At 43.8% G+C, this 26,908-nt stretch overlaps 1 protein-coding gene across 5 annotated transcripts in view; it reads left to right on the top strand.

The window, feature by feature from the left end:
* sgcg (sarcoglycan, gamma) overlaps window positions 1–26,908 on the top strand; it is a 702,223-nt gene that overhangs the window by 598,333 nt on the left and 76,982 nt on the right. For all 5 annotated transcript variants that reach the window (XM_068033637.1, XM_068033635.1, XM_068033636.1 and 2 more), the window contains one exon: window positions 15,045–15,117. In XM_068033637.1, the coding sequence (XP_067889738.1) occupies window positions 15,045–15,117 (73 nt within the window). The remainder of the gene's footprint in view (window positions 1–15,044; window positions 15,118–26,908) is intronic.

Genomic DNA, 26,908 nt, shown 5'->3' with positions numbered 1-26,908 from the left:
ATATAAATTGTAAAAATTTGAGGCCCCCGCACTGAACTCTGTGGCACACCACTCATTATATCTTGCCAACCAGCAAATGACCCATTTATACCTACTCTCTGTTTCCTGTTAGCTAGCCAATCTTCTATCCATGCCAATATGTTACCCCTTACATCATGAGCTTTTATTTTCCGAACTAGCCTTTGATGTGGCACCGTTCCGAATGCCTTCTGGAAATCTAAGTGCAATACATCCATTGGTTCCCCTTTATCCACAGCACATGTTACTTCTTCAAAGAACTCCAATAAACTGGTTAAACATGATTTCCCTTTCACAAAACCTTGTTGACTATGTCTGATTACCTTGATTTTTTTAAGTGCCCTGCTATAACATATTTAATAATCTTCTCTTCTTCTTTGGCCTCCTTGTTTCGAGAGACAATGGGTAAGCGCCTAGAGGTGGTCAGTGGTTTGTGAAGCAACGCCTGGAGTGGCTATAAAGGCCAATTCTAGAGTGACAGACTCTAGATAATAATAATAGCTTCAAAAATCTTCCCTATGACAGATGTTAAGTTCACTGGCCTGTATTTTCCTGCTTTCTGTCTCCTTCCTTTTTTGAATAAAGTACTTATATTCACTATTTTCCAATCTAATGGAACCTTCCCCAAATCTAGGGAATTTTGGAAAATTAAAACCAATGCATCAACTACCTCACTAGCCACTTCTTTTAGGACCCTAGGATGAAGTCCATCAGGACCCGGGGACTTGTCAGCTCCAAACATTTGCTCAGTGCCACTTCCCTGGTGATTGTAATTTTCTTGAGTTCCTCCCTCCCTTCCATTTCCTGATTTACAGCTATTTCCAGGATGTTACTTGTATCCTCTATCGTGAAAACTGATGCAAAATACCTGTTCAATTCATCTAACCTCTCCTTATTTTCCCAATTAGAATAGTTACAGCACAGAAGGAAGTCTTTCGGCCCATCGTGTCCGTGCCAGCTTTCTGCAAGAGAAACTCAGTTAGTCCCACTTCTCCCACCCTGCAATTTTTTTTCTCTTCAGATAATTATCCAATTCCCCTTTTGAAAGCCATGATTGAATCTGCCTCCACCACACTCTCAGGCAGTGCATTCCAGATCCTAACCACTCGCTGCGTCACAAAGTTTTTCCTCATGTCGCTGTTGCTTCTTTTGCCAATTGCATTAGTGTCCTCTGGTTCTTGATTCTTTTGCATGCAGCAAGACCGGGACAAGATTCAGGCTTGGGCTGATAAGTGGCAAGAGACATTCATGTCACACAATACCAGGCAATGACAATCTCCAACAAGAGAGAATCAAACCATCTCCCCTTGACATTCAATGGCATTAACATCGCTGAATCCCCCACTATCAATATCCTCGGGGTTACATTGACCAGAAACATAACTGGGGCAGCCATATAAATACTATGGCTACAAGAGCAGGTCAGAGGCTGGGAATTCTGCAGCTCACCTCCTGACTCCCCAAAGCCTGTCCACCATCAAGGAACAAGTCAGGAGTGTGGTGGAATATGCTCCACTTGCCTGGATGAGTGCAGCTCCAGCAACACTCAAGAATCCTGATATCATCCAAGACAAAGCAGCCTGCTTAATTGACACCCCATCCACAACCTTAAACATTCACTGCCTCCACCAGTGACAGATAGCCGCAGCAGCAGGCACCATCTACGAGATGCATGGCATTAACTCACCAAGGTTCCTTCAACAGCACCTTCCAAACCCATGACCTCTACCACCCAAAAGGACAAAGGCAGCAGATGCATGGGAACACCACCACTGCAAGACCTCCTTCAAGCTACACATCATCCCAACTTGGAACTATATCGCCATCTCTTCACTGTTGCTGGGTCAAAATCCTGGAACTCTCTCCCTATTGGTGTACCTACACTACATGGACTGCAGTGGTTCAAGAAGGCAGCTCACCACCCCCTTCTCAAGGGCAATTAGGGATGGGCAATAAATGCTGGAATAGCCAGCAACGCTGACATCCCACGAATGAAAAAAAATTGGACTGTGTGATTTTAACCCATGATCCTGGTTAAATGCTTTTAGATTGATGAGCAGTTTTTCTTTTTAATTACTTCATTCTTCATCAACAAAGTTCAAGGTTAATGTCAAAATTACAACAGCAAATACAGAATTGGTAATACAGCAGCATAACTGCCATTCACTGGTCACAATGTGTTCCAAAGTCAGTGGCCCTGAAATTCCATGGAGTTTCTCCTGCTGTACCTTCAGCCGGAGGCTGGCGGCTTTCTCTCACCTTGCCCTTAACTCTTCATCTACTACTTCACACTCACTTCACCATGGGCAGGAAATGAGAGGCCCCCCTCATCCTGAACCCACATGTATACCTTCTATTGCTGTCTATTTCCCTCAAAGAGGCTTTGTTTGCTTTCAAAATGCAGCTTATTTGTTCTTCTTGTTCATATTCATGTGGTGGAGTCACCTCAGGTACTCCTATCTCTGAAGAAATATCAGTTTCATTCTTAGTAGTTTGACATTTCTCAAGCACCTTGATCAACAATAGATCACAGGTCAAATCTAACAAGTGTTGGCAAGAATCCACAAAAGAGAGAGACAGGAAAACATAAAAAGCCACATTTTGAACTGTTGTGCCTTTTTTAAACAAAAATCCCTTATGTCAATTGTTCAGTCTATAAACACAGTGCCTTGGTATTACTGAGCCAAACAGACTATGAAGGCTCCATACAGGGGAGAGTAGAGATATGTCAAAGTTGTAGTCAATGGAACTGAATATCAGGCACTGTGTTTACTGGCTGCCCAATCCAATTGTTATTACAACTTGGTCTCAGTACCAAGCCTCGTGTTCCTATGGTTCAATAGCTTGCTCACACTTGGCTCTACAATGCTCACATGCTCAAAGAGTCAGAGAGCTACTGTCACCTGTGGAAGCATACAGACACATAAGCCAGTCCTGAATGAAAGAAGGGAAAAGGGAAGACATTTTGAAAAGATAAGCATATATTTTTACGTAGTAACCAGTTGAATAAGGGAAAGCAGGTGTGTAGGTGAAGGACTTTTTAAAGCTGAATTTTATTTGACTGTGAGTTTATTTTACTTGGTGGGAGCAAGGTTCGTTTTTTAAAAATATAATTGTTAGGCCAATAAAAAGAATTTGCACCAGCAATTTCTTTGGTTCTTTCCTAATCAGCCTCCGTAACTTCGGCAGAAGGTCATCAGAAACCCCATTTACAGGGATAACCAGGGATTAGTGGCCATCTTCCACCAAAGTTATGAGGAAACCCGAGCATCTAATTCGAAAAAGTTGCAGTTTTAAGCTTCAAAAGATATATTAGGAGTGGTTTTAGTGTACATATATATATATCGACATGGGTTCAGATCTTAATATGGCACATTATACCTGGTAGTTACAAGAGAAATGAAGTAAATTTGTGAAACATGTAAAGGTTAGAAGCTTTGACATTTTCTCCCAATTCCCTTCAGTAGCATCACTGTGTCTTTCTAAAGTATTCTTTGGAATCTGTAAAAATATAAGGAAGGAAAAAAACTGCACAATGGTTGGCTTAAGTCCAGGATCAGTATTGGCCTCTCCCAGTGGCTGAATGCTTTACAACAGCTGTAATCACTCACATTATTAGAGATAACAAGCATATGCCACGGCAAAACCAAGCATCCAATGTAAAAAGGAATCTGCGTTTTAATTAAGGTTTAAAATAACTAGCACTTATCAAATGCAAAATATTTTCTCTGCAGTGTCATTATTGATGGTGTGTGTGTGTATTAACAACTGTAGCACTTCACCTGCTTACAGCCCAATGAGATGAATTGCTAAATAATTACATGTACAATATTGGATCTGAATGTCAGTTTTGGTAAATAATTTTTGGCCAGAACTGGGATATTTCTGAGTCCCTGAGCTAGTCATTTTATAAAAAGTTTTTTTAAATCTCACAATCACAGTGGCACTGAAGCAAAACCTAACCTATATCTATATTCATGTACAAAATATTATGGGAGTCCCGTATCTATACACTTCCTGTACAGGTCAATACTTAACCATACTTACCTTATACTTTGATTGAGTCTTCGCAGCTAGTGTCCCCAAGGTGGGTGGTATTATAGCTCAGTGCATCTCCTCTGAAGACATGGTCCAACTGTATCTGAGTCTGTCTCCAATTTCACCCCTCTGACATTTTTCCCAAGTTATAATAGGGGGATCCCCAATGAATGTAGGACCCCTTTAAGGGAATCCTGCCTCGACATAAAGTGCTTAATAATTTAAAGTCAGTTCCCAGTCATCACTCGGAATATGCTACTCTTTATGTAGAGGCAGAATTCCCTAAAGGGTTTCCCACACTGGGGGCTGAATGCCTTGGACATCAGGTAGACTAAGTTTTTGCTTGATTGTGATACCTCTCCTGATACCTCCCCTCCCCTCCACTAATTATGAACCACTGAAGAGAAGATTTCCCTGGTCCTGTGCCTAGACACGTTGGATTGCCCAGGGACCATAAGTACAGGAAAATTGGGTGGGTTGGAGCACATGCCTGTAAAGGAACAAACAGCTCTTGTGCAAGCTCTGTTATTTACATAATCAGAGTGAATATTGACACTGCTATGTCAACCATTTATGTAACCCTATAGTTGTATTATAGGGCTATTTATTAATTATCTGCAATATGAAAAAAACAAGTAGGAGGCAGGATGCCTCATGACTGAAGCTACAGCAGAGTCTTCCGAGTACAGCAAGATTATTTCTTCAGCAAAATGTAGTGAGTGGAGGATAGTTACATTATACATATTGATTATCCCTAAGCCAAGGAAGAAGTTTTAGTCTTACAACCAATTTTTCAACCTTAAACGACAAAATATCTGAAATGTGGTAAATGTCTTCTCAGGCTTAAGTGTCTTGCAACCTGCTTTAGTGACAATGCTCGATGCCTGAAGGAACTAAAGATCTTATTATTATAAGGGATCATTCACAAATTTGCCAAATGATTGCTCTCCTCAAATGTAAAGCAAAGTGAACTGATGAAGAATGAAATGTAAAATTAAGCAGACAGATACACAAGAAATAAAAATGCACAACAGGGAATACAATAGTTAGAGACAAATGTAAATGCTCCAGTATTGTCTGTCATTTTTCATCTTTTATAGTCATTAGGCCTAAGCTACCACTGGTTTCATAGTCCATTAAGCCCTTGAAACCAGCAGAAGTGATTCCAGAGATTTAAAACTCTGTACTTAAGCAGATTTCAGCCATTCGGAAGGATAAAATTGAACAGCACCAATCACTGAAACCAGTTAGTACAGTATTTCATGGAGTGATGCCTTGAAAGTTGTGCTAGATTTATACTTCTGGAAATCATTATTTGTGAATTTGCTTAACTGAAATTTTATTTAAGCACTATTAAATATTGTTTGTGATTCCATACATATTTATTAATTTTTGGAATGATACATCTTAGTACAAAGTCTCAGAGTATGTCACCAAGCTTTCTATGGTGCCAAATGCTGATGTTGTCAAATAGTGGTTTGAAAAAATGATGAAGACTATATTAATAAGCATGAAAAACAGATATCATTAAAATATGAAAGATATTTCAATAATAATGGCTCATATTCTCATAGAATCATACAGCACAGAAGGAGGTCATTTGAGGCATCATGTCTCTGCCAGCTCTTTGGAAGAGCTATCCAGTTAGTCCCATTCCACATTTCCTTTCATGAATGCGAAAGATCCTTAACTGTTAAAAAACTACAGCTGTACCTGAGTTATGAAGGTCTTCTATGGCATAGAACAATCTCATCATTGTAACTCCATTCCCAACAATTCCGTTCAAACATTTGAGCACTGGTTTTTCACAGCTTCTGTGATCTCATTCTATTTTAATTTCTTAACAGTTCATGAAGGAAACTTTCTGCTGGCTACTAAATGCTGAGATCATCAAAAATATAGCGAGAAGATTTTCTATCTTTGCATTTCCTGCCAAGATCATAAATGGGCTCTAAATTTCACTAGAAAATATCAGCAGAAGAAATCTTACCATGTCACTGACACCTAACAACCAGAAGAAACCTTGCCCCTTTTTCAGCTATACGATAATAAAGTAGTAAAACATTTGCTTTTGTGTTAGTCACAGAGATGGAACTCAGTAAAATCACCCTCCCAATGGATGTCAGTCAGCTGTAAAGTAGTTCTTTATTAAATCATGCATTCTGAAAATCCATTTTAACATAATAAAACATCCCAAGGCACTTCACAGGAGTTTTATCAAACAAAATTTGACACCAAGCCAGGTCAACAGGTATTAGCACCAAAAATTTGGTCAAGAAGATAGTTTTTAAGGAGCAAAAAAAAGAGCCGTAAGTTGGCAAACAGCCTGCCTGCCCCAGGCCAATTGAGGCACTTAGATAGCCAATTAGTTGTCACTTAAGGGCCTCGTCCCACCACCTTTGGTATTTTACCAGCGTTGGATGGGCACTTCAGCACCTGAGGAGGCCTCCCTGCAATACCAGGTGGCTTCCTTGCAGACTGGGGGAGGGGGCCTTCCTGATCAGGCACACTGTATCTCCCAAAGAGGAACCCCCCACCTCAGCTGCACCCACTAAAAATATTCACCCTGCCCAGCTCTCCGACTCACACCTCCCCCCCTCCACCCCCCCCCCACCCTCGCCAGGGCCCAGCCTATTGTCCCCGGCGAGACCCGAATCCCATTTACCTTTTTGAAGGGCGATGTCCATTGTCCTCTTCTTGCTGGGTGCAGTCCCAGCAGTGGCCACTGGTCCCGGTGGCACTGCTGGGGCTGAAGAGCTGCCGGCCCTCTGATTCGCCAGAAGTTCTTGGAGGCGGGTCTTCCTGCCTCAGAGGGATGGAAGTCCTGTCCGAGGCCAATTAAGGACCTGGGCTAAGCACCATTGCAGCATGGCTTCCAGGCTTTTCAGCCAGTTAGCAGGGCCACTGCTACAACATAAAATTCTGGCCAACATTTCAGACTGTGACCTTTCATCAGCAGTTTTGATGAAAAGTTACGATCTGAAACGTTAACTCTGCTTTTCTCTCCACAGATCCTGCCTGACCTACTGAGTATTTCCAGCATTTCCTGTTTTTTTGTTTTTAGATTTCCAACATCCACAGTATTTTACTTTTGTATTAGTTTTTAAGGAGCGTCTTAAAGGAGGAGGAAAAGGTAGACAGAGGCTTAGGGAGTGAATTCCAGTGCTTGAATCCTAGACAGCTGAAGGCATGACCACTAATGGTGGAGCGATGGAAATTTGGAGTGCACAAAAGGACAGAATTGGAGGAATGCAGAGTTCTCAGAGGATTGTTGGTTGGAGGAAGTTACAGAGATAGGGAGCGGCTATTGATGTTCCTCTCTATTGTTAATACTCAATTAGCTAACGTCAGTTGGAAGTGGATGGTGACACTGCAGGTAACCTCAATGTTCCTAGGCTAGGAAAGAGGAGGAAACAGCCAGAAATCCTGTGTCTAAACACTGTCCAGTGATCTCTATGAGAAGTGTGTATTAGAGTGCAAAATGGATGAGGACAGAATTGCTTATGATGTTCACCACAGATAAATAGTTTGCCAACACTTAAAGACCTTCACTCATGCAGAAAGAATGACCATGTGGGGGAATTACCAGAGAGCTTCCAACACCTATCTCAATCCAATATGTATCACCATGAGAATAGGAGGTGAGAAACCCGGGGTGGGGACAGGAGGGTAGTACTTCATCCTTACTGTTCCAATTTCAGATACGTTTTTTGAATATTTGTTGTAAAAAAAATCCTGGATGATGTCTAGCTTCCTAAGTGTTGTTGGAGCTGCATCCATCCAAGCAAGTGGAGAGAATTCCATCACACACCTGACTTGTGACTTGAACAGGCTTTGAGGAGACAGGAGGTGAGTTACTTGCTGCAGAATTCCCAGTCTCTGACCTGCTCTTGTAGCCACAGCATTTATGTGGCTGTTCCAGTTCAGTTTCTGGTCAATAGTGACCCACAGGATGTTGATAGCGGGGGATTCAGCGATGGTAATGCCATTTAACATCAAGGGGAGATGGTTAGATTATGTCTTGTTTGAGATGGTCATTGCCTGGTGCGAATGTTACTTGCCACTTATCAGCCCGAACCTAGTGGAGCAGGAGAAGCAGAGGGCCAGAACCCAGGGCAAGGCTGCCCCTCGCTTTGCAGATGCCGACCTGGAGGTCCTCCTGGAGGCGCTGAGGGAAAGGAGGGAGGTTGTCCTTCCAGAGGGTGGCTGGAAAAGGCCACCCTCACAAACCAAACAGGCCTAAACCAAGATGGAGGAGACATTGAGCAGATGGAGCACAGTCCATGGGAACTGTTCCATTGCCGGAAGAGGTTCAATGATCTTCTTTGCTCTGGCAAGGTGAGTGCAGTGTCGGACCCTCAGGACAGGCTTCTTAGTGTTCACCCTCTAGCAGACACACCAGTTGAAGAGCCTGAGAGCACATGCTGCTCCTGAACATGGGAGTGATGTGAGTCCAGGGCACTTACAGACCCCTCAACAAGGCTCAAAGCCATAGTGCTGCTGAATGCCTGCCAGCACTGATAAATGCAGCTTCTTATGAAAATAAGCCACTGGCATTGTCCATAGAGGCCAACAGTGCCTTATCTCTCTCTCTCTCTTTTGTCCTTGCAGGAGAAATGGGCTCACAATGCCCGCAGAAGTGCCCAGACAGGAGGAGGGGCTCCCTTCTTACATATCATTACCAGCATGGAAGAGGGAGCCATGGAGATCACGAGGGGCACTGACCATGAGCAAGTCGGGATAGACGATTGGGTGTCCCTGGTGGAGAGGGTGAATAGAAAATGGAATGCGAAGATTAAGTGGGTGCATTGCACTCCAGCCCGTCCAACAGCATGACAATGCCTCAGCATATTGGGAAGCCTCAGCACTGCAAACGCTTCTGCTTTCCAAAGCTAGTTCCAGTGATGCCTTGTGTCTCCTGCAGGTTCTGATGTGGAGGCACAAAGACCGATTCCTGTACCATCACCGGGCCAAGCACTGCCAGAGCAGACCTCAGAGCGAGCACCATCACACTTTACAAGCACACCCTTCACCTGTGCAGATTCAGTCACTTCGGTGGGTCCTCGTGTGCCCATAGATAGTATGGCACTGGATGATGAGCACATTACAAGTGTGCAGAAGGAAGTGACAGAGCCAGAGGCAGCTGTGGGCAGTCCCCCTCAGAGGAGGGAAGACAGCCACAGCCCTGCTCAGCTGGGCACAGATGCAGGGCCTCAGGAGTCACAGGAAAGGAGGTTCTACTTAAATCAAAAACAACAGATGTGATCCCACATTGTAGAATCCCTGAGGCAGTGCGCAGTCATGAACTGAGAATGAACGGGTGTATTCAGCTCATGTGCGCCACCATGACTCAGGGTTTTGAGCACATGAGCTCCTCCACTGAGAGAGTTGCCAACCTCTGTGTGCATGCAGGAACTGCACACTGATGTTTACAGAATGCATGCCACATGATGTAGCAACATCCGGTCCGTGGCGCTGATAGCGGTAAGATGTTTGGAGGGGATGCCAGTTCTGCCCCAACTGGTGCTCCCTCCAGTCATCTAGAGCCACAGCCAAGGCCTGAGGCAGATACCGTGGAGGTTGAGGGTGCCACCTCTCAAAGGCACCATCATCATCGACCTCCTTGGTCCCTCTGACTGAAGGAACAGTGACAGAGGCTGCACCCATTGGCACCTCTGCGACAAAGATGACTGCCATGTGCATCTCAGCTGCAGGCACAGCCAAATAAGCAGGCTGCCTCCAACTCATCCAAGGCCACAAGGGGAGCAGCACGTAGGAGCAGCCAAGCACTGAGGCCACTGCGTCGAGCAGAGCACTGAGTGGGTCACAGGGATATCTATTACATGTAACTGTGAACTTTTTTGTCTTTTTTGAGCACCATGTAAATATTGATACATGAAGCCAAGATGTGTGAGCCTCCTTTTATTAATGGTGAGACAAGAAAAGAGGGATAAAGTGGTGAACGGAAACAAGGTCTGTGAACGGTGACAGTGAAACCTTTAGACAGATGTGCATCCTTCATCGGCAGTAAGAGTTGATCTATTTCAGGCTACGTCTTCAATGGAAGTGTTCTCACAGGAAGCTCCTGGGTTGGAGGGGCTCAGCTGAAACAAGCCTCACTCAGATGATCCCTGACATTAATGGCATCCTGACAAGACCCTCAAGGCCCTCGCCGGGCCTGGCCACCTCTCTCTGCAGCTGGGACACCTCTGTGTTCTGCATCTTCCTCTTCCTCCTCCACTTCCATATCCTGCTCCTCCTCATCCTCCGATGAGCTGTGTCCATCCAGTGCTTTACCTTCAAGATCCACACCTTTCTGGAGGGCTATGTTATAGAGAGCACAGCAGACCACCATCATGCACAAGACCCTTGCAGGAGTGTACTTCAGGGTGCCACCTGACCAGTCCAGGCACCAGAACCACATCTTCAGAGGCCCAATGTCCTGTTTGATGGTGGTCCTTGTGAACAGATGGCTTCAGTTGTAACTCCTCTGTGCCTCTGTCACGGGTTCTGTAGAAGGATAAATAGCCTTCTTTTCAAGTGATAACACTTGTCCCCTGTAACCCATCCATGGAGCTTGTGGGGTGGAATGAAGAGCTGTTGCACCCTGGACTGGTGGAGGATGAAGGAGTCTTGGCAGCTGCCCAGTGAGTGCACACATGCAGGAAGCTATTGTTGTGGTCGCAGACAAACTGAATGTTGAGGGAGTGGAAGCCCTTCCTGTTGATGAATCTGACTGGCCAATCACTGGGTGCCTTGATGACCCCATATATGCAATCGATGATGTCCTACACCTGTGAGAATCCAGTGATGGAAACGAAACCCACTGCCCTCTTAACCTGCAAGGCCCCATCTGTCTGAAATTGTATGTACCGTCCAGCTTTTGCAAATAGGCCATCAGTGACCTGTGAGATGCAGTGGTGTGCAGCCGTTTGGAAGGAGCCAGAGGTGAAGAAGTTCAAGGTCACAGTGACTTTGATAGCTACTGGCAGGGCATGGTGAACAGTGCTGTGAGATGTGAGGTCTTCTGCGATGAGGGCATTGATCAACGTGACCACCTGTCTGGAGAGTCAGAGTCTCCTGCTGCATTGGTTCTCAGTCATCTTAAGGTAGTTGTGTCTTCAGTGGTATAGCCTATGCTTTGGGCATAGCCTCCATTGCCTTCCTGCCGCTTGTCCCTTTCCTCTGCGCTCCTGATTCCCGAGGCTCTGCCCTCCTGCGGAAGATGTTGCTCCTCATCATTCCTGTACCCAACATCTAAGAATCGTGCACCCATTGCCAGTTGCTGCCTTCCTTGTGCTCAGGTGGCCTCCCGATTATGTTTGGAAGCCTTGGCCCTTCCTCTTATGTTCCACGATGGCAGCAGAGTGACGAATCCCGGCAGTGCCCGAGCACTTACTGACCACTCTCTCCACAACCTGCACTGGTCCAATGGCATCTTTGTGGCGATGGCAGAGTCACCCTCTGAACTGTTTTCTTTCTTATGCGTCCACCTAATTTCCTGGAGTGGCCATGACTGTTTGACTGCTGTGTATCCGCTTCCATTCACCTGGTCTGCCCCAGACTCAGCATGCAGCCCATGCACCTCCACCAAAATCTGAACATGGCCCTCAACAACCTCTCAATGAGCTCTTTAACAACCTCAATTACACTGATTAACAACTGGGTGGGTTTTTGCAGTATGCTTGTCCTAGGTGCTACTTGAGTGGTAGAAGTATGTGAGGTGATTGGCTGTTGTGTGTCAATATAAGCCCTTATATTACAGAAACTAAGCACTAAGTCCTAATAACATTCCATGCAAAAGGTTATAAGTTAAGCTCAATGCTGTGGGGCATTGGGTAAAATAGGGGAAGGAATTGGATGAAAGGTAGAATACAGTTAGTATTGATTCATGGAGTAATATCTCAGTAGGCCAATGCATTGAATGGTGTGTCCCAGAACTCAGAGTTGGGACGACTAGTGATTCTAATTTGTATTAATGACTTGGATTTTGAAATTCATTCCAAAATAGTCAAATTTGCAGATGACATCAAATCATGAGGGGCAATGGAGGCAAAGAGACAGTTCAGAAATTGCAGCTAAACAAAATGTGAGTTGGCTGAACAGTGGCAGCTGAGCTTTGATGCAGACAAATATACAGTATCACACATTGGAAGGAAAAATAAGCAACATACATACTCCATGAATGTGTTTAAATAACTGAGGATGAAGTAGAAAGAGACCTAGGAGTCTTAGTAAACTCAATGCTCAACATGTCCAGCCAATGCAGAGCAACAATGACAAAAGCTAATAAAATGTTGAGCTACATAACCAAAGCAGTAGACTATAAGTCAGAGAAAGTTAAAAGCAAACTGTACAGTCCTGGACACACCACACTATGAGTACTGGATCTAACTTTTCCCAGTTCTGATGAAAGGTCACAGATCTGAAATGTTAACTCCATTTATCTCTCCAGAGATGTGACCAGACCTGCTGAGTATTTCCAGCATTTTCTGTTTTAATTTCAGATTTCCAGCATCCACAGTATTTTGCTTTTGTGTTGTAGTATTATTCCGGTTCTGGTTGTTGAGAAACAAGATAAACATTCAAGTGGTGCAAGCAGTGCAGAGAAGAGCCACAAGGCTGATCCTTAGTGTCAGGGGTCTGAGTTATGAGAAAATACTGGAAAAACTTTAGCTTTTCAGCCTGTTGTTACGACTGTCTTTCTGTAGTGTCACTTCTCCACAGGTCACAACATATTTTTAAATGTTTACCCAGATACTGATATGGTCAATCATAGACTCTACTCTTTATCCCAGAATAAAATATACCAACCGGGTTTCTTTCATAAACAACAAAATTATCAGTTTATTATACATTAAGACTTATCCAGTAAAGATGCAAAGCATTAACACACAGTTTGAAATATAAATATAAATAGATATTCCCTTCTAAATACCCAACACACATAAACACATACCTCTGCAGAGGTCTTTTACAAAAAAAACAAAAACATTTGGCCAAATACTTGTTAACTTTTGAATAAAAATGATAAGATATGTTGTGTCCCAAATGGCATTCACTCTGGCATTCAAGTACATGCAGACGTGTCATTGGGATCTATTCTGGAGCATTTTTTTTTTTCAGGTGGCATTGAGAATTAATCTTTCCAGGAGCTTCTCAGGAGAAAGGCGTCACCAGGGGTTTTAGCTATCACACACTGGATTTGTTTTTTGCAGGGTGTCTCAAAGAGGTGGAGAAAGATGAGCTCGGTGTTTCTTTCAGCAGGCTACAAACCTCACTGACATTCAAAACAGTCTACAGCCCATCCAGAAAGTCAAACCTCCCCTCCACTATAAATCTTGACATGTCACTTCTCGGTAAACATCTCCCCCATGTCACTAAGGCTTCTGTTGTTTATGTAGCTTCAGGCATGTGACATCCAGTAAAGGTTTGTTTTCAAACAAAACCTCAAGTGTCTCAAAGTCCTGCCATTGACCTTTAAAAAAGACATATCCATGGAATCTCTTCAGTCTTACATGAATCCTCAATTCTAAAAAACAGTTCTCAAAGGGAATTATAAAATTGGAAGCACTTTCATAACACTGTAAAGAACATACCTCAGATATGGTTTTATAAAGGTATCCCACTTTTTTAGCTAGTAAATGGTTTGGAAAAGTTTAATCTGGAATACCTCTTTAAATTAAACTGTGGAGTTAAAAGGGAACTTAAGTTCAAACTAATACAAAGTAAATCAAGGACTGAAATCTGGAGTTTCTTCTTCATGAGAAAGTGACCAACACTTGGAATGTAACTCTGGGAAGAGTGGTGGAAATGAAAACCCTGAAAGCATTTAAGAAACAATTAGGTGTAGTAAGAGTGAATCCAAGATTGAGCAGAATAGATGAAATAAAATGAGCTGAATGGCCTTCTTGGGCTGGATTTTGTGTGGCCCCCTGAGGCAGGGTCGGAGGCGCGGGGCACAGAGTATGGTGACGGGTAGCGGGAGGCGGCACGGTGAAGAGCCCATCACCACGTGATCTTCCTGGGAGCGGGATAGGCCGATAATGGCCTTCCCGCCCAGAGGCCAATTGAAACTCTTAAGTAGCCTAATAGTGGCCAATTAAGGGCCTCTTCCAGCCGCTGCTGGGATCTTAGCTGCGATGGGGAGTGGCTCTGCTGCGTGGGGAGGACACCTTGCAACATGAGGCACCCTCCCTGTGGGCTTGGGGATGGGTCCATCCTAGTTGGGCAATTTGTGGCCCACAACCCACCGGGAACAATTTTGTCCCCTGAGACTCTCCTCCCCTTGGACTGCACGACCATGCTCTCATCCCCCCTCTCTGGGCCTTCCAGACTGGCCCCCTGGTAACCCCACCTCACCTACCTCTCGTCCAGGGTTCCAGCGCTGGGTCTGGGTTCGATGCCTCTGCAGTTCCGGCAGTGTCCACCAATCCCAGTGGCACTGGTACTGCTGAGTTGCCAGCCCTCTGATTGGTCAGCAACTCTTGGAGGCGTGATCCCTGTCTTTAAAGGGACGAGGATCCCAGTTCCTGAAACTTTGATGTAAAAAGACCGGAGAATTGCTCTGGGGGGGGTGGTGGGTGGAGGGGCACAAAAAAGCAGACAGCTAGACACTGGGAATCCAGCCTCCAGCACAAAATCCAGCCCAGGTATCTTGTGATCTTGTTATTTTAAAACAAGATTTTAAGAAGCTAGGCAATCTCATTGTACATTTGGTACAGCCTTAGAATAACGAACAGTTTGAATGTTTTAAACAGGAAATTACAGAACTGCTGATATTACAGTTAATCATAAACATTTCAATTATCACTCTGGTTAAAAATGGCATTTGGTTCACATTTATGGAGCATTTTTAAGTTTACTTGGCAGACAATCTCCAATTGCAACCCTTATATTTAAGGTGAAAACGGGGTCCTCCATTTAATTTTGAGCCCCTGTTATCTTGTTTGTTTGAACAGCATTTTCCTTTATCTCCCCTTTTCCAGGGCCAGAAGGTGCTATCTTTGAACATTCTGTGGAAACACCAGTTGTAAGAGCTGAACCTTTCAAGCAGCTTAGGTAGGAAACAAACTCAGAAATAACAAAAAACAACTTATTTTGACCATGCGTCTCGATTTTGTTCAGCTTTAACATCGTTTAAATTAAGATTGCAAGTTCAATGCAATAATGGTCAACATGAAAATAATATTGGCAGATCTGTGATGCAGTTTGCTGACACAATTGTTAGAGCATTAGCTATCAAATGTTATAGCTCAGCAGTTCATTTGAATTTTGCAGAAGATAGATTCTTTGATGCGTTATTTTTAAACCAATATTTATTCAAATAATTGATCTCAATTTTTCAGCTTGGTTCAAAACTGGATTTTGCAGACAAATTTTTAAAGTAACTTCTGATTAGCAAAGTTAAATGGGTATTACCCTTATAAAATATTTCAGTTGTTTTCAGTCACATAATAAGTATCAATCATTGTCAAAATGCATCATCTTGTCACTTGCACTTGGTATCATTGTACTGAAAATGATGTAATATTCCTCTGCCTCCTCCTTCATCGCAAAATAAGAAAAGATTTGCTCCTTTAATCATCATGACCTGTTCACAACTTTATCCCATAGTATGGCAGTGAAAGTTCTCTACTTTCAAACACATGTAAATCTTTCAAAAGCTACAGTAGTACTTTTATAGAAAAAATCAACTGTGTTCCAATTTCTTTAGTGGATGTTGTGAATTAACATATGTTATATTGTTTTGTATGATTCCATGACTGAAATTAAGTTCATAGCCTTTCCTTTTTTATCTGTGGCGTTAACAGAAGCTTCTCAATCTGATCACAATTTGTTAACTTTGATTCATTGATGTTAATTTTGTTTACAAGTGAGTCAAAATGTGACATGGAAGGTAAGAAATTCAGTTTTGCTAAAAGTAGGAAAAAATGCAGAACCCAGTGTGATGAAGGGCAATGGCTGAAATGTGTTACTTCTCTCGATAAACGCTGTGCCTGAATTTCTGAATGTCTCCAGTATTTTCTTTTTTTAATAACAGTAGTATCCAGGAACATTTCAAAATTTGATATTTATTAGAATGGTAAACAAACGAAGCCAACACTCTAGGTTGCCATTGGTGGTTGATCGGTAAACCTGTTCCCTGACGAGCAGCAGCACCCAGCAGATAAGGTGGTTAGGAAGGCATATGGGATACTTGCCTTTATTAACCGAGGCATAGAATATAAGAGCAGGGAGGTTATGATGGAGTTGTATAAAATGCTAGTTAGGCCACAGCTGGAGTACTGTGTACAGTTCTGGTCACCACACTATAGGAAGGATGTGATTGCCCTGGAAAGAGTGCAGAGGAGATTCACCAGGATGTTGCCTGGGCTGGAGCATTTCAGCTATGAAGAGAGACTGGATAAGCTAGGGTTGTTTTCCTTAGAGCAGAGAAGGCTGAGGGGGGACATAATTGAGGTATACAAAATTATGAGGGGTGTTGATAGGATAGATAGGAAGAAACTTTTTCCCTTAGCGGAGGGATCAATAACCAGGGGGCATAGATTTAAGGTAAGGGGCAGGAGGTTTAGAGGGGATTTGAGGAAAAATGTTTTCACCCAGAGGGTGGTTGGAATCTGGAACAGATTACTTGAAGGGGTGGTAGAGGCAGGAACCCTCACAACATTTAAGAAGTATTTAGATGAGCACTTGAAATGCCATAGCATACAAGTCTACGGGCCAAACGCTGGAAAATGGGATGAGAACAGATAGGTGCTTGATGGTCAGCACAGACACGATGTGCCGAAGGGCCTGTTTCTGTGCTGTGTAACTCTGACTCTATGACAGGATCTGTATTGGTCGGTCAGTCACCAGGGACTAGGAATCTCCCCACTCAGATAACCATGAAAACTAATGCTCCAACAGGTATGGTGGTCCCAGCTGGACAAGCAGCAACCAATTATGTTTGTGATTGTCAAACTTGAGCAATACTCCTGTGCATATTTGGCAGTCAATGAATTCTTGGTTCTTACCAGCCTGGGTGTAGCTCAGTCGAGTATATCCATACAGGATGAGAATGTGCACTGCATCGGACGCAAACAACAGCTCTGCTTTTGTGGATTTCTCACCAGCTTTTATTTAGAGGCACTTAAGCATTGTGATATTTCAGTCTATCACTTGTATAAGCAAAAAGAACAGCTGTGTCGCTATGTTTTGGATACGTCTCAGATTTGAATTTGGGTTACTTTACTGTACTTACCAATTGCGAGTTGAACAACCATATTATTCCTTTTTTTTCACTTAGCCAGCTTACAACATAAGATTGGCTATTAGTTTGGTAAATGGATTCTGTACATATTTCATTTGTTTAAAAAGGAAGCGAGGGATAGACCAAATAATTATAGGCCGGTTAGTCTGACCTCGGTAGTGGGCAAATTATTAGAATCATTTCTGAGAGATAGGATAAACTGTCAATTAAAAAGGCACGGATTAATCAGGGATAGTCAGCATGGATTTGATAAGGGAAGGTCGTGTCTTACTAACAATTGAACATACATACGAACATACGAATTAGGAGCAGGAGTAGGCCACTCGGCCCTTCGAGCCTGCTCCGTCATTCAATAAGTTCATGGCTGAACTGATTACTGTACATTTCCACCTACCCCAGAATTGCATTTTTTGAGGAAGTAACAAGGAGGATTGATGCGGGTAGTGCAGTGGATGTGTTCTACATGGATTTTAGTAAGGCATTTTACAAGGTCCCACATGGCAGACTGGTCAGAAAAATAAAAGCCTACGGATACAGGAGAATGTGGCGAGTTGGATCCAAAATTTGCTCAGTGACAGGAAACAAAGGGCAATGGTCGACGGATGTTTTTGCGAATGGAAAGCAGTTTCCAGTGGCGTTCCACGGGGCTCAGCGTTGGGCCCCTTGCTGTTTGTGGTATGTATCAATGATTTGGACTTAAATGTGGGAGGCATGATTGGGAAGTTTGCAGATGACACAAAAATTGGCCGTGTAGTTGATAGTGAAGAGGATAGCCGTAGACTCCAGAATTATATCAATAGTTTGGTTGAGTGGGTGGAAAAGTGGCAAATGGAATTCAATCCGGAGAAGTGTGAGGTAATGCATTTGGGGAGGGCAAACAAAGCGAGGGAATACACAATAAATGGGAGGATATTGAGAGGTGTAGAGGAAGTGAGAAACCATGGAATGCATGCCCACAGGTCCCTGAAGGTGGCAGGTCAGGTAGATAAAACAGTGAAGACGGCATATGGAATGCTTTCCTTTATTGGCCGAGGTATAGAATACAAAAGCAGGGATGTAATGCCGGAACTGTATAAAATGCTGGTTAGGCCACAGCTGGAGTACTAGTCACCGCATTATAAGAAGGACATAATTGTTCTGGAGAGAGTACAGAGGAGATTTGCAGGAATGTTGCCAGGGCTTGAAAATTGCAGCTATGTGGAAAGATTGGATAGGCTAGGGTTGTTTTCCTGTGAACAGAGGAGGCTGAGGGGTGACTTAATTGAGGTGTACAAAATTCTGAGTGACCTAGATAGAGTATACAGGAAGGACCTGCTTCCCCTGGCGGAGAGGTCAATTACCAGGGGGCACAGATTTAAGGTGATTGGTAGAAGGATTAGAGGGGACATGAGGAAAAACTTTTTCACCCAGAGGGTGGTGCCCATCTGGAATTCACTGCCTAGATCAGTGGTGGAGGCAGAAACCCTCAACTCATTTAAAAGGTACCTGGACCTGCAACTGAAGTGCTGTAATCTGCAAGACTATGGACCAGGTGCTGGAAGGTGGGATTAGATTGGGGGGCTAGTTTTTTCAGCCGGCACGGACACAATGGGCTGAATGGCCTTTTTCTGTGCCGTAACTTTTCTATGGCTCTTCTATGGTTCTATACGAAATTAAATAAGGAGTAAGTGTGCACTGTATAGATAAACCAGTTTGTCATTGAGCAAAAGATGTTTTTCTTAATTTCTATTTCAATTTTTGGAAAGTGAAGTGATAATAATCACACGAATATTTCTGCATAATTATGTTTAATTTTTAAAAGTGGTCAAAGCATTTGAGTTTTTGAAAGGTTATCAAACTGACAAAAATCAATAGCAATATATGAAGTATTCTGAAAAAAGTAGCAAACCTTGCATTTTTAGAATATTAGAAATACTAAGCTGTTATCTTCAACATACATTCCTGACTGTACCAATCTATCATTTAGTTTTTTTATACAGTAAATTTTAAAAATGAATTAAAAATGAAAGCTAAAGAACTTCTTTGCCGGAGGCTGATGGACCATCTAAACAGAGGGGAGAAAGGAAGATGCTGCCTTCATATAAATGATGAGGAAGCTAATAAAAAAGCTCCACTTTCTTTCCATTGCATGGCTTCACTTGCTCCCGCTTGTACTGGGACAGAGTTTGCAATAATCTAAGTAATAATTGTGCCCAGCACAATGCAAACACTACAATGAAATTTGCTATGAATACTTTGTCAATTTATTGAATCAAATCTTACTTTCCAAAACCATTTCCTATTTATACTTGATTGTAATTATGAATAGTATTTCAGTTGTGAGGATTAATTTTGACGTGATTTACTTTGATGTTCCACACCCAGCGAAGAATTTCACAGCCAGTGGAAATGCTTGTTAAAGACAATTAAAACTGAAATGACCTGCCATGGATAGAAAAGCAGCTCTGGCTCTATTTTTCTACTCTCAGAGTACAAACCTCTGCTGTTTTGAAATGCCTGGAGAATTTACTCTGTGCTATTCTTGTGTCGCAAGGAGGAGATTCTGCAGCATACTGAAACAATGTCCGGATCTAGCCAAGGAGATTTGGCCAAACACTTTAAAATTCCATGTTGTTTAACCAGATAATAACAAACAAGTTTAAATCATGAATGATTGGATGATCAACCATAACCCAGAACACAAATGCAGACATGCTCGCAAAGGCCCAGATTTGAGAACACATTGCTGCACTGGACATTGCATGCCCTAACACATGATGGGCTGGATTTTACCAGGCCCCCCAACGTCATGGGTTGTGGGGTGGGGGCCCAGAAAATGCCTCCGGGTAGAGGCTCGCCATGGGCCTCGATGCCGGAAAGGCCCTGCCCCATATTACTGGCGGCGGCGAGGCCTTGTGGCAGCCTCCCCCTGCCGCTTGGCGATGGGAACAGGATTTAAATATTTAAATTAGTGAATTAATTAACTGCCTGCTCCCTTCGGCCGTCCCGCTGCAATATTCCGGCCAGTTTCCGCAATTCCTGTGCCTTCGGATCTCCGTTCAGATCTCCTGCAGATCAGATTCTCATCCCCAGCCATTTCCAGCAGCTGCTCCAGTTGGAAGGCACCTCTCCTTTAAGAGGTGCAGTGTGTCTTTAAGTAATGCAGCCTAGTTCTAAAGTGGTACTAATCTGTTTAGATAGCACCTCCAAACCCGCGACCTCTAACAACTAGAAGGACAAGGGCAGCTGATGCATGGGAACATCACATCTGCAAGTTCCCCTCCAACCCACACACCATCCTGACTTGGAATTATATCGCCATTCCTTCACTGTTGCTGGGTCAAAATCCTGGAACTCCTTTCCCTACAGCACCTACTGCACATGGACTGCAGTGGTTCAAGAAGGCAGCCCACCACCACCTTCTCAAGGGCAATTAGGGATGGACAATAAATGCTGACCTAGCCAGCGATGCCCACATCCCATGAACAAATAAAAAAAAACACTGCAGAGGCATTTAACACTGAGCTGCACACCACACTCAACTAAATTAGCAGAGACCACAAAGTTTGCATGCTGCCAGCTACATCATTCTCCCCATGCACTTTTTGCCCCACAGAGCCCAAACCATGAAGTATAAAGCAGGGAATATAAATTAGATTTAAATGATGTACAGAAAGCTCAATAAAAATTGGGAAAAACCGATGAGATTAAAGGAGAGAAATAAAGGAGGCAGACAGGAAAAGGGAAAAAAGAACTTTCATATTATCTAAAACCTCCAACACTGATTTTCTTCTGGGCGAAGTTTTAAAATTTTGGTCTTGGACCCTGACAGATTGTGTATTTTCTCCTGTTGCTGCATGGGAAGGACAGCACGAAAAGCCAAGTGGGCTGCTTCTCGGCTCTGGCGTAGGGATCCCTCATTAAAAGGCATGTAGTGCCTGAACGAGGGATCCAGCAGCAAGAAGGGGAGTGTGTGGGGGGGGGGCACTGAGAGCCACCTCATGCCCTTGCTGCCAACTCCCCTACAACACCCTCCCCTGTGACCCCCACACAGCGAGCGAGACTCTTTCCGCCTTGATCTATTTGCCCTGGGTCCAGCAACGCTCCTGGGCCTTGGGTAAATACTTCACTGGCAGCAGCCACCGCTTCTGCAATGGTGCTGCTCAGTGGAAGAACTGCCAGCCTTGATTGGCCAACAGCTCTCCAAGGGCGGGACTTCTGTCGCCGGGGTCCTTGATCCTGTGGAAGTCCCGCCACTGTCCAGTTAAGTGCCTAATTGGCACTAGATTCAGCGGACCTTCTACAGATGAGGCAACACAGAGTTATCAGCATTCCTTGTTCCAAACGTCGAGACCTCCATCGCCAGCATAATATCCTGGCCCGAATGCCCTTTCCACAATCGGGTGTCCAAAATTGCAGACAGTACTCTAACTATAGAAATGTAGAAATATTTATGGCATAGAAGGAGACCAATTGATCCATCATGTCCATGCTGGTCAACCAATGCTTTGTATAAATTCATCATTACTTCTTCACTCATACTGCATAACCTTATATATAAAACTCAAAATTCTATAGGTTCTTTTATGGTTTTACCTCCCATATTGAATGAGCTTATACTTATCCGTATTAAGTTGCATTTGCTAACTATTTGGGCCCATACTCTCTGGAGTTTAGAAGAATGAGAGATGATCTCATTGAAACATATGAGATTCTGAAGGGGCTGGATAGGGTAGATGCTGAGGGATTGTTTCCGCTGGTCAGAGAATCTAAAACACGGGGGACACAGTCACAGGATAAGGAGCCGATCATTTAGGACTGAGATGAGGAGAAATTACTTCACTCAAAAGGTTGTGAATCTTTGCATTTTGGAAGGTCTAATGCAGGTGGGAGGTATACAGTAAATGGCAGAACCCTTAGGAGTATTGACAGGCAGAGAGATCTGGGCGTACAGGTCCACAGGTCACTGAAAGTGGCAGCGCAGGTGGATAAGGTAGTCAAGAAGGCATACGGCATGCTTGCCTTCATTGGTCGGGGCATAGAGTATAAAAATTGGCAAGTCATGCTGCAGCTGTACAGAACTTTAGTTAGGCCACACTTAGAATATTGCGTGCAATTCTGGTCGCCACACTACCAGAAGGACGTGGATGCTTTGGAGAGGGTACAGAAGAGGTTTATCAGGATGTTGCCTGGTCTGGAGGGCATTAGCTATGAGGAGAGGTTGGATAAACTCGGATTGTTTTCACTGGAACGACGGAGGTGGAGGGGCGACATGATAGAGGTTTACAAAGTTATGAGCGGCATGGACAGAGTGGATAGTCAGAAGTTTTTTCCCAGGGTGGAAGAGTCAGTTACTAGGGGACTTAGGTTTAAGGTGCGAGGGGCAAAGTTTAGAGGGGATGTACGAGGCAAGTTCTTTACACAGAGGGTGGTGAGTGCCTGGAACTTGCTGTCGGGGGAGGTGGTGGAAGCAGGTACGATAGCGACGTTTAAGAGGCATCATGACAAATACATGAATAGGATGGGAATAGAGGGATACGGTCCCCAGAAGTGCAGAGGTTTTAGTTTCGGCAGGCATCAAGATCGGCGCAGGCTTGGAGGGCCGAGTGGCCTGTTCCTGTGCTGTACTGTTCTTTGTTCTTTGTTCTTTGGAATTCTCTAGTCCAGAGGGTTGTGGATGCTCCACCATTGAATACATTTAAGGCTGGGATAAACAGATTTTTGGTCTCTCAGGGAATCAAGGGATATGGCAAGCGGGCAGGAAAGATCAGCCATGATTGTTTTGAATGACGGAGCAGGCTCAATGGGCCATATGGTCTACTTCTGCTCCTATTTCTTATGTTCTTGTGTTCTTCTATGTCCTGTTCATGCCTTCCTGAAGACTTTTACATTCTTCTTCATTAGTTTCAAAACCTCCAACATCTATGGTATCAGTAAATTTCAAAATTGTATCCCATACCTAAATACAAATCACCTTTATATACCCAGGACTAAAGTAGACCCAGCACTGCACCTTATTGAAGCAGCTTCAGCTCCGGGTTTTGGAACTTGAGCGGCAGCTGGTGACACTGCGGTGCATTCATGCGGATGAGAGCTACATGGATAGCATGTTTATAGATGTGGTCACCCCACAGCTTAAGAGTATGCAGGGAGAGAGGGAATGGGTGACCAGCAGACAGTCAAAATGAATGAGGCAGGTAGTGCAGGAGACCCCTGAGTGCATCGCACGCTCCAACAGGTAGTCAGTTCTGAATACTGAGGAAAGTGATGCTTCACCTGCGGAGTGCAGCCAGAGCCACATCCATGGCACCACGGGTGGTTCAGCTGCACAGGGTGGTACAGGGAAGACTGGAAGAGCCATTGAGATAGGTGATTCAACAGTCAGGGGAACAGACAGGTGTTTCTGTGGCCGCAGCCGTGAATCCAGGATGGTGTGTTGCCTCCCTTGTTCCAGGGTCAAGGATGTCACTGAGCGGCTGCAGAGCATCCTGAAGGGGGAGGGAGATCAACCAGCAGTCATGGTCCACATTGGAACCAATGACATAGGTAGAAAGAGGGATGTGGTCCTGCAGTCAGAATTTAGGGAGCTAGGTAAGAAATTAGCCAGCAGGACCTCAAAAGTAGTAATCTCCGGATTACTCCCAGTACAACGCGCAAGTGAGTATAGAAATAGGATAAGACAGATGAATGCGTGGCTGGAAAGATGGTGCAGGAGGGAGGGCTTCAGATTCCTGGGACATTAGGACCAGCTCTGGGGGAGATGGCACCTGTACAGGCCAGACAGGTTGCACCTGAACAGAGCCAGGACTGAGTTCCTTGCGGGACATTTTGCTGGTGCTGTTGGGGAGGGTTTAAACTAGTTTGGCAGGGGGATGGGGACCTGAGGGTAGACTCTGCTGGGACAAAATCAGAAATGAAAATGGAAGGCAGAAAGTTAATGGATGAGTCTGGAAGACAGAGGAAACAAAGGTTAGAAAATAACAAAAGAGTTTGGCAGTGCTCAAGTGTATGTCGTTCAATGCCAGGAGTATAGCAAATAAAGCAGATGAGCTGAGGGCACAGATAGATATGTGGCAGTATGATATCATAGCTATTACAGAAATGTGGCTTAAGGAGGGACAGAAATGGCAGCTCAACGTTCCTGGTTACAAGGTTTTCAGACGCGATAGGGAGGGGGATAAGAAAGGAGGGGGAGTGGCAATTTTGGTCAAGGAAACTATTACAGCTGTGAGGAGGGATGATATGTTGGAAAGTTCGTCAAATGAGGCCATATGGATTGAGCTAAGGAACAGAAAAGGGGCAATCACACTGCTGGGAGTGTACTTTGGACCCCCAAACAGTCAGAGGAGATAGAAGAGCAGATATGTAGGCAAATCTCTGAAAAGTACAAGAACAATAGGGCAGTAATAGTAGGGAATTTTAATTACCCCAATATTATCTGGGATAGTTTTAGTGTGAAAGGAATTAAGGGAGCAGAATTCTTGAGGTGCATTCAGGAGAACTTTTTTGGACAGTATGTAGCAAGTCCAACAAGAGAGGGCGCAGTTTTAGACTTAGTTTTAGGAAATGAAAGTGGGCAGGTGGAAGGAGTGGCAGTGAGAGATAATTTTGGTGGTAGTGATCATAATTCAGTCAGTTTTAACATAATTATGGAAAAGGACAGAGATAGAACAGGAGTTAGAGTTCTCAATGGGAGCAAGGCCAATTTTAGTAAACTGAGGAGTGATTTAGCGAAAGTGGACTGGAAACAGCTACTTGAAGGTAAATCAGTATCAGAAGAGTGGGAGGCATTCAAAGGGGAGATTCAAGGGGTTCAACCTAAACACGTTCCCACAAAGAAAAAGGGTGAGGCAGCCAAATCTAGAGGCCCATGGATGTCAAGGAGCCTACAGGGTAAGATAAGGCAGCATAAGAAAGCTTATGTCCGACACCGAGAACTCAATACTACAGAAAGCCGAGAGGAGTATAGAAAGTGGAGGGGTGAAAAGGAAATTAGGAAAGCAAAGAGAGGCATGAAAGAATATTGGCAAGCAAAAACAAGATGAACCCAAACATGTTTTATCAATACATTAAGAGTAAGAGGATAACTAAGGAGAGAGTAGGGCCCATAAAAGACCAAAAAGGTAACCTATGTGTAGAAGCAAAAGATATTGGTACAGTTCTTAATGAATACTTTGCGTCTGTCTTCACAAAAGAGGGGGATGATGCAGATATTGTATTTAGGGAAGAAGAGTGTGAAGTATTGGATGTGATAAACATAGGGAGAGAGGAAATATTAATGGGACTAGTATCCTTGAAAGTTGATAAATCACCAGGGCCAGATGAAATGTATTCGAGGCTGTTAAAAGAAGCAAGAGAGGAAATAACAGAGGGTCCGACCATCATCTTCCATTCCTCACTGGATGCAGGTGTGGTGCCGGAGGATTGGAGAATTGTTAATGTTGTACCTCTGTTTAAAAAGGGAGCAAAGGGTAGACCGAATAATTACAGGCCAGTCAGTCTAACCTCAGTAATGGGCAAATTATTGGAATCTATTCTGAGAGACAGGATAAACTGTCACTTAGAAAGGCACAGGTTAATCAAGGATAGTCAGAATGGATTTGTTAAGGGAAGATCCTGTTTGACCAACTTGATCGAATTTTATGAAGAAGTAACAAGGAAGAGGGCAGTTGATGTGGTCTACATGGATTTTAGCAAGGCTTTGGACAAGGTCCCACATGGCAGACTGGTTAAAAAAATAAAATCCCATGGGATCCAGGGAAATGCAGCAAGGTGGATACAAAATTGCCTCAGTGCATGGAAACAAAGGGTAATTGTTGATGGTTGTTTTAGCAACTGGAAGGCTGTTTCCAGTGGTGTTCCACAAGGCTCAATACTAGGTACACTGCTTTTTGTGGTGTATATTAACGATTTGGATGTAAATGTAGGGGGCATGATCAAGAAATTTGCGGACGACACAAAAATTAGCCAAGTGGTAATTGCAAGGAGGGTAGCTGTAGGTTGCAGGAAGATATTGATCGTCTGGTCAGATGGGCAGAAAAGTGGCAAATGAAATTCAACTTCGGGAAGTGTAAGGTGATGCATTTGGGGAGGTCAAACAACGCAAAAAAAATACATGATTAATGGGAAAATACTGAGAAGTGTAGAGGAAGTAAGCGACCTTGAAGTGAATGTACACAGATCCCTGAAGGTAGCAGGAGAGGTCGATAAGATGGTTAAAAAGGCATATGGAATCCTTTCCTTTATTAGCCGAGGTATAGAATACAAGAGCAGGGAGGTTATGCTGGAACTGTATAACTCATTGGTTAGGCCACAACTTGAGTACTGTGTGCAGTTCTGGTCACCTCATTATAGAAAGGATGTAATTGCACTGGAGAGGACGCAGAGGAGATTTACAAGGATGTTGCCAGGAATGGAAAAATGCAGCAATGAGGAAAGATTGGATAGACTGGGGAGTTTTCTCCTTGGAGCAGAGAAGGCTAAGGGGAGATCTGATTGAAATGTACAAAATTCTGAGGGACCTGGATAGAGTGGAGGTGAAGTCTCTATTCACCTTAGCAGAGAGGTCAGTGACCAGGGGGCATAGATTTAAAGTGATTGGTAGAAGAATTAGAGGGGAGA

The sequence above is a fragment of the Heterodontus francisci genome, chromosome 6 (genome assembly GCF_036365525.1).
Source record: "Heterodontus francisci isolate sHetFra1 chromosome 6, sHetFra1.hap1, whole genome shotgun sequence".
Taxonomy (NCBI): domain Eukaryota; kingdom Metazoa; phylum Chordata; class Chondrichthyes; order Heterodontiformes; family Heterodontidae; genus Heterodontus; species Heterodontus francisci.
The sequence above is the reverse complement of the archived record's forward strand: the minus strand, read 5'-3'. Positions and strand labels throughout refer to the sequence as shown.